Here is a 14,131-nt window from a genome sequence, read left to right on the forward strand (position 1 = left end):
TCCTAAATCTTACAAAACAGCAAGTGGCTAAACAATCTGGGTAGGTCATAAATCAAACTATTCAGGTATATCCAGGTGCTGAACTACCATTAAAAGAGCATATTAAAATAGCTTTTGCTGCTGAAGATCACAGAAACGGTCCAAATTCTCTGTAGATCAAGGAGGCAGCTGCACACATTCAACCACAACACGACTTACAGTTACAGAGGAACAGTAGGGTGAGCAAAGCATTCCAGCTCCCAGAAGATCCAAGCCCACTAAACATAAGCAAGTACACAGCTATCTTTTGAATCTAAGCTGAATCTAACTTCTGAAGTTAGCAATTCCATGGTATCCATTTGAGGGCTGGCACCACTCCCTGCCTAGCAGGCAGTTAACACACCATCTCCTCAGGGGCAGCAGGGGAAAAGGAGCAGATATCCCTCCAGCCTCTCCTCTGCTCAGGTCCAAAGGGCATCTTGACAAGCCCACAACCAAGAACAAGGCACTCTTCCCAGCTGCCCACTTCTCCAGGTGCTCTTCTGAACCAATGATTCTTTTGGAAGCAGTGACCTATTTTCAAAGCTTCTTATCCCAGGACATCCCTTCCTCTACCTTTGGTGCACCCCCACCTGGGAGACACACCAAGCAGCCTTCTGCCACCCCAACAAGTCACCCAGCTGGGACATCTCTCCCAAGGAAAGAGTGCTGCCAGGAACGGGACAGTGTCCAGACTAACTGACCTGGCACACCACATGGCTATGGGGGTGCAATACATCCCCACTGGAGAAGCAAGTTACCAAATTAATAACCCCTTCCCAAATTTCTGAGCATGATGTAGAAATCAAAACTGCACACTACCAACAATGGGTTTACAACACCAAGAGTTTAACTAGCTTTCCACAATATGCAACTGTCCATATTTAGGGTAGAAATGAACCATAATTGTTCAACAACTCCGCTCACTTAAAAAAATTTCTTACTTCAGAAAACACAAATATCTATTTACAAAGCTGCATCCTGCCAAAAATTTTAAATACTTTTATTATACACCTATGCTTTGATTTAATAAAGCATGCATCTGAGGTGGTTAATGTGCATTACAAGGTATATTAAAAATGAGAGATCAAAAATTAGCATTAGCCCAGTTAATCTCTGCCAATATTTTGCTCCAGTTACACTAACTAGACCCTGCCTAGCATTAAGCCTGTTGAGACTAAGCCAGTTTTACATTCCTAGGTCTAACCTGTGAACGTGATGCTAATAGCAATACTTTAAGCTGAATTCAATGTGACCAAAATTTCACACATCATTTTCTGTAAACTTTCCAGATCAGGAAGCAGGTCAACTCCGAAACTGCTTTTAAAAGATCCTGCTAAAAACCTGTATGATCCAACCACACTGCAGAAACCAGTGTCTCCTGTTCAGATTAGGACCACTGCAGTGGCCAGAGAATTTGGCTGATCCAACAACCACAGCAACCACCAACTCCAGGTCTGAATGTGACCTGGAAATTTTTATCCTTGTGCCCAAAATATCACAAGAAAAGCTAGTTTGGAGGCTAAAACCCCCACAAATACATTTAGCTTATGATTTGAGGTAACTGTTTGACATTTTAATACGTACTAAAAATCAGAAAATAGTAACCCACTTAGTACAGGCGAGAAAGCTGAAGATCCTTCAGATGCATCTCAAAGTTGGAAAATGCAAGGGACTACATTAAGCTACAAGGAATACCCTTGGGAGGGGGAAAGAAAAAAAAGGCAACAGAAGTGAAAACATCCAGAAGCAGACCTGTAATGGGAACAATTTCATCCCCAGAAGTGGTTTGCATCTGAGCAACATTCACTTTTTATAATGGTAAAACCATGTGTCTGCACTAAGAGCTCTGGAAGCTTGGATTTTATACCCTTGGAACTTTGTTACAGCCCTGCAATGCATTTCTTGGGAGACACAGGTCCAGGTGTCAAATAAAGGGTCTTGGGATTGTTTAAAAAAAAAAAAAAAAAGTCATAGAAGTATAGAAGTCATTAATGGTTTAAGTTTTCTCTTCCTCCTGCCTCCTCAGTCACGTTGACCCACTTGTTTGTGGGGTCAAACAATAAAGCAGACTAGTGAACGGACCTAGGTTAAAAATAAACCCAAAATAAGGAAGTTATTTTAAATTCAGATCTCTTCATTCATCTCCTTATGAGCAAGGAGGCAAAAGGGAAGCACAGAGGTCAAAAAAATCCCCACTCTAGAAGATACCTCTTCTGTGTAGCAGAAGAGGTATCTTTAACTTTTAAAGTGAACTACACATAATACTTCCCCTGGCCCCCAGCAGCATATAAAAGTAATCTGACATAATGAAGTCTGGTGTCCAGACCAAAATGCAGGAGCTTCCCTGCAGCTGGTGCTCATGTTGGGTTAGATTCCTCTTTCCTGCAGGCACTACTCTGGGCTGGACTGCTGCACAGCCACCTGAGACTGTGCCAGTCAGGAGAGACTCCTTGGATGTGGGAGATGTTTGACACTTCTGGCTCCAGGGGGGTCCAGCACACACACCTGCTAAGTGGGCTTCTGCTACACTGATTAAAGCAAAAGCTAGGTAACAATAACAATAATAATCTTGAACAAAATGGGCCCTGAAGATGTGCTAGAATTCAGTGCTACCAATACAACTTTACCAGCAAAAGGAAGTGCTTACACACTGGGACACAAGGCACTGGGAAGGCTCCCGTGGCTCATGTTCAGACCTTGACTAAGCTGTACTTCAGCAATCATGTACTATTCTTGGATCTGACTTCAGTTTTGTTCTTTAGAGGTGCCATAAAGTATCGAAATTTTGATTCATCTTCATTATTAGCTGCAATATGGATTTACACAAACACTTCTGGTGCAGGCATGATTTGAAAGACAACAACCAGACAAACACACTGACAGAAGCACTTGAGGCCGGGGCTCTCACTGCACTCATGTTAACACCTCTCAGGTTATTGTACTGCAGGATGCTGAAAAGTCTAACAGAATTAGTTGAAATGTATCCTTAATCCAGCAAGAGAGGTCTGTGGCCAGTAAAGCTGAAGTGTTTTTATCCCAAGTTCAAAAGTCAGAAGACAGATGTTGAGGTTCCACACACCTTTCTTCAGTGGCAATGCCAACACACTCAGTCCCACCTCTGCACCCCGACCTTCCCCAGAGCCAGCTCAGCTCCTGCTCAGCTGCAGGGCCTGCAGAGCCCACTGGTTTCCCTCCTTATCTCCAGCAAAGCAGAGAGCACAGAACAGAGTCATGGCTGAATTTGGCTGCTTATCAACGGGCTACTGACACGGGCAAAACCAGATCCGTTTTTGTGCAACTTGCTAATTGTTTTCCCATTAATCTGTGCTATTATCAAAATCAAGAGAGGGTTTCCCCCAGCAGAGCTCCACTGGTAAGTAAAGGAGCTGAAGAGCTTTCCCTCCTTCAGAGGGAAGCCCCAAGAATCCTTTCCAGTAAGGACCACATCCCTCTCACACCAACCCTCTCCTACTTTGGATGATACACTTCAGGGCACAGATTGTAAGTCAAAACATGAGCCCGATGAACAAAACAAGTTAAAAAACAGGACAAGCCTGTTGAAGACAAGAAAATAGTTTAAAATCAATATGAAACAGATAATCAATAAGAAACAAATAATTATTATAAAATCCTGTGGTTAAACTTTTAGAATTAACTACTTTTAAAGAAATTATTAGTAAGTTTTGATTTCTGGCAGACTTTATTTGATTTTTGTTTGAGCTTCACTGCTTATTTTTAGTTCCCACTTTCAGAAAGAAGGAAAGAAAAAAAAAGAAAAACCCAGCCCTTAAGCTTATGGTGACATTCATGGCATGACAGAAATACTGCAAAGTGTTATACTAGTTTTTAAAGGGACTGTTTTTCGGTGCAGGATGTAAGTCCAAGAAGTATCTGAAACACACAAACTGAAAAAAAGGAGATAAAAGCCACACAGGAAGAATGAGAAGAGGGAAAGGAAAGCAGAAGAAAATTGTGAAACACCACTACTCTAATTGCTACTGGCAGGGAGGGTTTTGCAGGTGGCTTGTGACCCACTGTTGAATCCATATAATTTACAGACACATTGGAGTTACCTCTGTGTTCAAACTTTTAATAGTATTTACTGTTCTCCACAATTAGCTTCACCCCTCGATATTATTAAGCAACTAACACTTAACCAGGTGAAAAATTCTTTAGAAAAGGTCAGTTCCTTGCTACTCCCAATGAAAAAGAAAATCTAACTATCTTTAGCTTGATTTAATGAACAACAAAAGAAGGTTCACACAGCCTCTGCTTAAGCAGATTTCTCTTTAAAACAAGTACACCTCACATTGTCTTAGGACTTGAAGGCCCTGTACCCAAACAGCAGCACCTGATTGTTTAGTCAGCTCTAACTCTGTAAGAGGAACAAATTAACTAGTTATCTAAATGGGAGAATTAAGGTATGCTGCAAAGGCAAACTTGTGTCCAAAAATTGTTACCTGATTATGCTCACCAGGAACATCTGGTGATATGTAACTGAGATGTATTTCATGACCATAGAACAGCAAAGAGTTTGCTGCATCAAGAGAAGTGGCTTTGCAAGCAGGGAGGGAGAATTCAAGTTCTGCCCCACCTCCAAATGAAGGGATCTCAATTCTTGGAAAAAAGCAAAGGTGATGCAGAAACCACCAGGGTTCAGAACTCCACCCTGACTGCCTGAAACAATGTGTCTTTAGATAAGGGGAAGAAAAAGAAACAAACAAAAAATAAACTGTTCTCTCCCCAGACATTTCTTAATCTCTTCATTCTTGCCCAGTAATCAGAGACTATCAAGACAAAAAAAATGCAACAGGTTACAGACCAAAAACTGCATAGGGCTAAATAAGCATAGTCATACAGGGGCTGGGGCAGCCTGGTAGGACCAGATCCACAACAGTCCTGTCACAGCTGATGGATAAAATAGTGATGCATGGAAATACAGATCCCAGATGCAGGGTGGCCTTTAGGATCCTAATACTTGCAAACCAGAAGGTTTGGATCACTACTATGTATCACTACTTAGACATAGTCTGTATCACTACTGTGTCTACTATCTACAGACATATACAGAGATACAAACTCATTTATTATCTTACCTACTAGAGATGTAAAGTCTGTACATTTTAATTCGCCAATTAGCCATTTTATGAAACAAACACCACGAATGCCTGACCTATTTATCAGAAAGAATATTAACCCACTAAGTTGTATTTAGAATTTAAAACCTTCAAGTTGTAACAGGCACCCTCATAGTTTTATCAAAATGTCTATCAAAGTTCTGTTGAACAATATCAGGGATATTAGAAAATAACACACTGAAACACATGGGAAGGAAAATCTCTGTTGTGGAAACACACAACCATTCCTTTTTTCAAACACAGCTCAACAGAAATTCATCCAATTGTTGTATTAGTATAACATCACATTTAGAGCCCTAAACCAAAACTGTCCCTAGTTCTTTGCAAAAACACACACACACAGCTGGAGATGCTATATTTAAAAAAAAAAACAAAAAACATCCTTACAGTTGCACCTTGTGAAATCACCAGATGATCAAGCTTAGAGCTCGGTCAACACCAATACACCTACACATCCTTTGCTATTTACACTAGGAAAAGGGAAATTATGAAAAATGACCTTAAGAATTTTCACAGATTTCTGCATTTAAAGCAAGTTCTACTGGAGCGCATTCAACCCCTTCACACAGAAAATATAAAGCCCCAAGTTCTCTTTTCCAGCACTTTTATGTTTCATATCAAAGAGATGTGACTGTATTAAAAAAAAAAAAATCATCACCTCTCCCAGGCTGCAAAACACTGCAGTACTGCTAAAAAAACATCTATTTTGCACTTTCTTCTCATATGACATTCCAGCTCTCCATCCACACCATCTTCCTCCGGCTCACAATATGCTCTGGAGTGCAAGGCAAGGTGCTGGTTGTGGAAAACTCTGTGGTGTTCAGGACACCTGGAAGACTGTCTATCCCCACACACCAGCACATAGGCAAGGATAAGCTGAAGTACCAGCGCTTCCTCTTCCCCAGTTTAAACAGGATGCTCCTGGCACACACCTCCCCTGAGCAGCATCATTCTGGAGCTCCCTTTACAGCTGCAGTCAAGGAGAACTCCAGGTTTTCAGGCACTGAACATCCTGTTCTAAGATGTTTGATGCTACAAAGCACGATGGTTTTGTTTAAATCTTCACTGTTAAGTGGGTCTGGAGTGACTTATTTCAGTAATGTTTAAAACAGCTGCCACATAGCAAATAGCAATTAAACACACTAAGTGAGCCATGCTGCACTGATTGCAGCAGGGAATTTTAGTTTTCTCAAAATTTATCACTTAGTTTTAATCTCCACATTTTTAAGATATTTTGTTTAACAAGTATGCACATGCTGGACAATCAAGCTGGGTTATTCCAGATGCATTTTAAGCCCAATATGAAACAGTTTTTGGATGTATTTTTAAATTCTGAAGAGAATCTCAAAGATTCCTAGGCACTACAGTAAAAGGCTAACAGAGTCTTCCCCAAACTGGAAATAGTCGGCACAGTATTTTCAAAATGCATCTACTAATTTCCAGAAGCTTGATTATTTCTTGTTGACAAAAGCTCAGCCTTCTAGGCAATCTGGGCAAATCAAAGTCAGAATCAGACATTATTTCCAAGCTGACCATTCTTCATTTTGCTGGCAAGACATTCAAACACCATCCAATGTTTCTAAACTTACAGAGCTTGTTTTACTACAACCAGCAAGCCAAGCTGAAAAATAAATGGATTAGCAGAAATATTCAAATGTGTTAAGTCTAAGCCTGCAACAATATGCACAGATACATTATGCCACAGCACTGATTAGGTGCACTTTCACTCTTTTTACTAGTATATGAAATTAAAACGCTAAAACTGCTGCAGCAAAATATATTAAGTGACCAATGAAAAAAGTTTCAGAAAACAACAGTGTATCTGTAATAACGTGACAAGTAAGATAGCCAGTCTCCAGCCCCCCTTCTACTTGTCAAAACACTTTCTAATAACTGTTAATCCTGTTGCTGGCAATGTCAAACTAGCACGTAGTAGATCTTGACTATATTAATATATATATATGTATTTGAGGGGGAAAAGCACATTTGCTATGGATTCCTAATGCCTTGTATTGCAAGCCACCAATTTTACTCTGTCACAACCAATGTCCTACAGTCCCAAGACAAAAAGTTAAATTAAAGCAAGTGATCTGAGACACCTCAAAGCACAGACTAACGCAAACAATGTCCTATTTTAAATTTATTATCATTCAAGAAAAATTGGATGCTTTGCAAGCTTTAAACCAGTTTATTTTCACCCTTACCCCAAATATCGAATGATGTCATGCAAGATGTACTGGCTAAACTGGTTTAACTGCTACAGGCTGGATGCACTGTTTAGATTTGCTTGTAATAAATTACTTAGCAGCAATGGAACTGATTCAGTTAGTTTTAGACAATTATCTTCATCTGCTTCTTTAAAAGAGAGTTTGGGCTTCTATTACTGCTACACACACAACTTGACAACTTGCTATTTTACTTCCTATACCTACCTAGGAACAACAGGGAGCAGATTTCACCACTCAGGCAATGCCTTGGAACAACTGGAGTGTAGTAAGGAAGTCTGAGATATACAGTTAACTCTGAGAAGCAATCTGTGCTTCCCTCAGAAGTTCACACATTCCTCACTATTCCATTGTTTCCACTTCTCCTTCACAGAAAGTTTAATAAATCTGACGACCTATGGAGCACCCAGTTCATGAAGAATGCGCAGAAGAAAATCCAGACACAGAGTTTCTACTGCTCTTCAGAAGTCACCAATGCCACTTTCCTGGTTGGCATGGAATGGTTATTTGGCAATGATCCAATGCACATCTTTTCCCAAGGCTGAGCACGCTGTTTCCAGAGCCACTAAACACAATCATTACTGGGAGCAAGAGGCCAGGCCTGGTGCTTCGCTCTAGGTATAGCCTCAAAATTAACCTAATTTTGCTTGTTGGCTACTGCATCAGCATTTTTATCTTCCCTCACTTGACCACTATCTATTTCATGGAAAAATGTCAAGGCTGGAGAGGGGAAGGGGCAGAAGGAACATATAAACCAGCAGATACCTATCACAGCCATATAATGAATTTAGTCTGAATATTCTCCTCTCAAACAGACAGCCCCATTCTATCACCACCTGACCAGAAGCAACATAGACAGCAAAGGAGCTCAGAAAAAAGAGGGATACAGGCCTTCAGGAGAAAGGCATGGAAACAAGGAAAAAAATAAACGAACACTGTGTTATGTATGCAAATGATATTAAATTGCCAGGAATTGAGAATACTAATGAGGACAAAATATGAGAGGGAAGCAAGCAGTCAGAAGACAGGCAAAAAAATAATTTCAGTACTTGAGACCAGTATCACACAGTGGGTCACAAATCTAGCAAATTCTGCCAGTAATAAACAACAGCAAGGAACACAAATTTTCAGCTGCATGGAAACTGCAAAAAAGTGCAATTTTAAACTCTTCACATACATACAGACATGTCAGGTTTTTTCTTGTGTTTTTTTGGTAAATATCTGGCATCATTTCACCTGAAATTCAAATCTCAATTTCAAATTGCCCTAACTGAGGAAAAACTTATAAGATGGCATTGCCTGAGAGGCTGCAGAGCTGACACAAGGAGAGAATACAAGTGTGTGACCTGAACTACCAGTCACTCCATGTTCCTGGACTGTGACACTGCCTTGCTAAGCCTATGCTGGCTACTTCAGGAAAGAAACTTCCCTAATGGGAAACACACGTACATAGGTAACTATGGGCAGAGGCTGAACCTACAGAAAAACAGATTCAAATTATAAACATTGTATAACTATAAACAGGGGAAACTTATAGTTATTAAGCTGCAAATGAGACTTACTATGAAAGAACTTTTTGAAATATTTAACTGTACATTTGTATTAAGCCGAGTTCTTTGAAGCTCACACATTTGTGAAAAGATGTTACAAAGGAAGTATATATAAAGTATCAGACTTGGATTCAATTACACTTTATAGAGTAACTCACTAGCAACACAGGAGCCCTAATTCTTTGCATGATAAAGCAAACTACACACCCTACTTACAGCACAGAAAAACTATTATTTATTTCTTCCTCTGAATTTATTTAGCATAAAAATAAACTCTTCAGAATTTCTACAGGATAATTTACTAATCACCACCCCAAACTGTTAATTTATCTAACACCCAGGCACCAACGGCTCATCTGCACACTCCCACTCTGTTTCGGCCCAAAGGCAGCCTCGGCAGCCAGAATCACATGCTTGTATGCAGCAATGAATAAATGAGGGGTGCACCCAAAATCCATGACTAGAGACAGAATTTGGCTAGGTAACTGTGAGCATCTGTGCCACCACAAACAACCCTTCTTGCTCCTTCTCATGCCAACGCCAAACCTTCACCACATTCTTACCACACTAAGCAGGGCTGAAGGGTGAGTCAAATTAAAAACCTGAACTACATTTTAAAGACACACACACACACACCCCCTCCTGCTTTTTTGTTTGTAACACTCACAGGGAAGTGCACTAGGTGTGGCACAGAGGTGAAAACCAGCGGCAGCAAACACTGTGTTTATCCAAGTGTCCTCTCAGCTCGGGAAGGGTTTGCCTTCAGCAGCAGGGACACAACTGTGCTCAGAAACCTGAAGTTTCTGTGTCCACATATCATTACTGCCAAGGCTCAGCAAGGCTAAAGCTGATTACTAACAACACCTACAGGTAACAAGACTAAATACCCAAAGAGGTGAGTGGGATCACCACAGCATTCTAACAAGTACTGCGAGCAGGTGAGGCTGCATCACACCTGGTCCCGCTGAGTAGGTACCTGCCCCTTACCATGACTATCATTGCTTCTTTCCTGCAGAGATTAATTTTTCTTTCCATAGGGAGTGTCTTCATCCCTCACAAAGTCTGATAGCCCTCGCCAGTACTACTTTCATTTACACAGAGTGTCCATAAGGTCACCAAGGAAGAGTAAATTAGTCATAAGGGAAAGGGGAGGGGAAAAAACAGGGACACGAGAGCAGATGCTCAAAATACCATATTTAATTGAATCCTGAAGAGTTTAATGCCACACTTCGATTACTATGCCTGAAATTGTTTCACTCATCAAAACTTGTTCATCTGGTGTAGCTGTACACAGACTAAGCAAACCTTCACATAATTCAAAATCAAGATGTGCAATTTTCCACTGCGCATTCTTCACATACCTCCTAAATCTAACGTGATCACTCACTGAAGAATGGCATCCAGCACTGCTCTGTGCACGTTAAAATTACGCTAACTACATGTTATTAAGTCTTTTCCTCACTGCTTGAAAACATCTTTAAAGAAAGCACAAACACCCATATATTAAGGTGATGAACACTGTTTTACGCATTAAATGAATATATACCCACGATGCCAACTTTTAATAAAAGTTAGCAATAATCTGATCTCTGATCAGAGATCAGATTTCTCAAGAAATTCTCATTTCATATTTCTCAAGAAAAAATCAAGTATTAGAATAAATCTCCAAAGGCTGAACTTTTTTGGTTTTGTTTTTACATAAATGGACAGTTCTGTAAAGTTTCACAAACTAGCAAGTTTGCCATCTCACCTGCAATCAGCTGTGTGTGGCCTAACAGATTTCAAACAGATTTCTGAGACAATGATTTATTCTTAGTGTCCCTATGTTGGTATGTGCAGAGACTCTTTCCTCACCCTTCCAACAGAGGTGGCCCCCAGTGTGATTTTCACAACCATCACAGGGACTTCTGCTTGTATTTTGAACTCCTGTATCCCCACTAGCAGAGGGGATGCAATCCAGAGAAGTTCAGGACACCTTTAAACTGCATAAATATGTTCAGCGTGTCACAATGAAACCAGCATGGTGGAGCATCTAGCCTATAAAATTCAAAATTAAACCAGTAAATGCAGTCAATATTCTAAAGGACTTGAAAAGGACATTGAGAAAATGCAGATTGCTAAAGGCTATCAAACAATCTGCTGGAAACTGTAACACACAAGATGTTTATATTTGTATGCATATAAGTATGAGGTATATTTTAAATCACCTCCTTTTACATATTGGCCCCACTGTACGTAAACACCAGTCTGGAGACTTTCCTAAAACAAAACTAAAAACAGTCACTCAGATAGTAAATAAGTTTTAGCTATTATTGTATGAAGTAGAGACTCGTGTTTAAGAAAGCAAAGCTTTATGTAATGACCTTCTAATCTTGAAATGTAATCTCACAGTCACTGTGACAAACTTCCACTAAAACACCTCCGCTCCTCCCGATTTCAATGGCTATTATTTAGCAGAAAGGTACATTTACTAAGTCGATTGCCACGTTTTCATGCAAAATATCTTGTGTTGGCGGATATTTATGTCGCTGTTGATTAAAGCAGCCGTAGGAGAATTGGCATCTTCACAGCCAAGCATCCTAAACGATATTTAGGTAGTTGGTGATTTTGACCTCCAAGTCAATCGGTACGAGCAGCTCACACTGTGCCTGTCCTTCCTTCAGGAACGAAACCCCGCCGTACACTTGCCCAAAAAAATAATTTTACAGCGTTGAATTGGGACGGAGGGTGTCGTTCAGAGGAAGGGGAGGGTGTGTAAAAACAACAACACAGCGCAGAAAAAAAAAAAAAAAAGGAAAGAAGGGGGGGGAAAAAAGGCACCACTGGAGACTACACCGGACGGGGGTAGGGAACATGCAAACGTAGTGCCTCCTTTATGGAGCCAGCGCAACTGCATGACGGTGCAGGATGCGGGCCGCGGGCTGTGCAGGCGCTACACATGGCCAGCGCTGCCCGCCGACCCGCGCAGGCCCGGCCGGCAGCGGGTTCTGTAAATAACCCTCGGAGGGTTAATTAAAAATGGCGAGCAGCGTGGCTGCCTGCATACAATGAGCGGCCGGGCAGGGCAGGGCTGCAGCCCCCCGCCCGCCCCAGGCAAAACCCTCCCCCGGAACCGCCGCAACTACTTTGCCCGGACCCCCCCGGCTCGCCCCCCACGCCCCGCGGGAGGCTCCGGGGGTCCCGGGGCTCCTTTTGTAGCGGCGCTTCCCTCCCCCTCCCGCGGAGCGAATTCCTGCGGAGCCCCCCCGGGCCGCCTCCCCCGGCCCCGCATCGCAACTTTCGTTGGCGCCCCGCGGGGCAGCGCTGCCCGGTACCCCCGGAGCCGGGCCCGGCGGGAGCGGCCCGGGCACAGCGTGTTTACCGCGGAGGGCGGCCCGGGACCCCCGAGGGGACGCGGCGGCGGGGGAGCCCCCGGGAGCGGGGGCAGAGGGGGCGAGGGGGGAAACTCTCGGCGGAGTTGAGGGCGCGGGCTTTACCTTCCATCTCCATGTCCTCGGGCTCGCTCAGCTGCTGCTCCCCGGGCTTCTGGTGCTGCTGCTGCTGCTGATGGTGGTTCATGTCGGGCTGGGGCTGGGGCTCGTTGGCGGCGGCGGGCTGGGCCTTTCCCGCGGGGGGCTGCGGGCCTGTGTCGGGAGGGGAAGGGGCGGAGGAGCGGCGGGGCCTCGGCAGCGGCCGGGACTGGGCGCCCGGCTCGAGGGGCTGCGGCGGGGCTCCGGCGAGCAGGGAGCGGGGCGCCGGCGGAGGCAGCGAGACGCGCACGTATTTGCTCGCTATTCGCCCAATCTCGGCGGCGGCACCCGGTCGGGGGAAAGGGGCTGGGAGGAGGGACCGGCCGGGGGCGGCGGCAGCGGCGGCGGCTTCCCCGGGGGCCGGAGGGGAGGGGACCGGGAGGGGGGGACGGGAGACCCGGAGTCAGGGCCCGGCGGCGCCCGGCGCTTCCCCTTCCCCCGGCGAGGTGTCCGCGGCGCTGCGAAGTCCGGGAGGCGCCGCGGGGCCCCTGCCGTGCCCTCCCGCCCCCCCCGGCGCCCCGGCACCGCCGCTGGCCGACGCCCGGCTCGCCGCTCCCGGCCCGCGGGCCGCCCCCGTCGCCCGAGCCCCGGCGCGCTGCTGCCGCTCCGCCGCCGCCAGCGCTCGGTGCCTCAAAATGGCGGCTGCGGTAACGCCGTGAAATGTCACATCCGCATGAGGGGGAACAGCCCCGCAGCCGGGGAGGGAGGGAGCGAGGGAGGGGAACAGCGCCGCGGCCGCCGCCGCCACAGGAGGCCGGAGGGGCGGGGACAGGGACAAGGGGGCCGGGCCGGCGCTGCCGCCGCGGCCTCCCCGCAGGGCCGCCGCCACCTGCGCGGAGAGCGCCTCCCGTTCCGCCGGGCCCTCGCGGCGGGGACCCCGCTGTCCTCCCGGCCCCTCCGCCCGGCGGGGGCCGCGCTCGCCGTGAGGGAGCGGAGGGAGCCCCGCACCGACAGCGGCCGCCTCGCGCCGGGCCCGCTGGGCTGGTTCCCCCCTCGCGGGTGTGGGGCTGCTCCGCTCGTAGGGCACGGACAGGCGGGGGAAGGACGTGTTTGTGCGGTGTGCGGAAAAGAAGAGAAATCTCCTGTAAACAAGGCTTCTCCTCGCCTGGGTGTCACTGTTCTGCATGAGGCTTGCCTGGTGAATGCAGTCCCTTCCCAGGGAAGGGACCTGTTTTCCCAGGATGGACGGGGAAGGCAGGGGTGCAGATGAATAAATCTGACCCCCTCCGTGTCCAGTCTGGGGTCAGAGCAATGAAGGATTAAGGATAATCCTTAACATAGTTGGAAGGCTATGGGGACTTCCATTAAACAGTCCGGTGTTTACTTCAGAATCTCGGGAAACAGGCAGCAGGATAAGTCTCCAAAGGGAAGGATTCAGAACGTGCAAAATTGGGCCTCCTGAAGGGACTGAAAATGTACTCAGGCAGACAGTGCTGGTCTGACTGCAAGTGGATAAATGAATGAAAAATTTATTTGTTTTCCTGGTTTATAAAATCAGCAAATCAAAACCAATCTGGGGGACGAATACCTGGGCTCCAGCTGCTTCTCAGCAGCACAGGAGTCCGCAGAGGTGTGCAGGAGAGGAAAATAATTTCCAAGTGTGAAGCCCTGCCTTAAGAAGCAAATCCCAGGGCTAGAAAGAAGAAAAATAAGCAATTTCCAGGGCTAGAAATAAGAAAAATAAGGGA

The 14,131-nt window shown here is 45.2% G+C and overlaps 1 protein-coding gene across 2 annotated transcripts in view; it reads right to left on the reverse strand.

Annotated features, from left to right (window-relative positions):
- The window catches only part of USP7 (ubiquitin specific peptidase 7), a 79,861-nt gene extending 66,871 nt beyond the window's left edge, over positions 1 to 12,990 (reverse strand). Inside the window, exon 1 of one of the 2 annotated variants that reach the window (XR_001873847.1) lies at positions 12,411 to 12,990. Coding sequence is in view for 1 of the 2 variants with exons in the window: in XM_017809021.1 (XP_017664510.1) it covers positions 12,411 to 12,492 (82 nt within the window). In the remaining variant the exon portion in view is untranslated. The remainder of the gene's footprint in view (positions 1 to 12,410) is intronic. The other variant, XM_017809021.1, reaches the window with a different exon arrangement.
- Positions 12,991 to 14,131: the final 1,141 nt, after the last annotated feature.

Source organism: Lepidothrix coronata, unplaced genomic scaffold (assembly GCF_001604755.1).
Source record: "Lepidothrix coronata isolate B3197 unplaced genomic scaffold, Lepidothrix_coronata-1.0 Scaffold24, whole genome shotgun sequence".
Classification (NCBI taxonomy): Eukaryota; Metazoa; Chordata; class Aves; order Passeriformes; family Pipridae; genus Lepidothrix; species Lepidothrix coronata.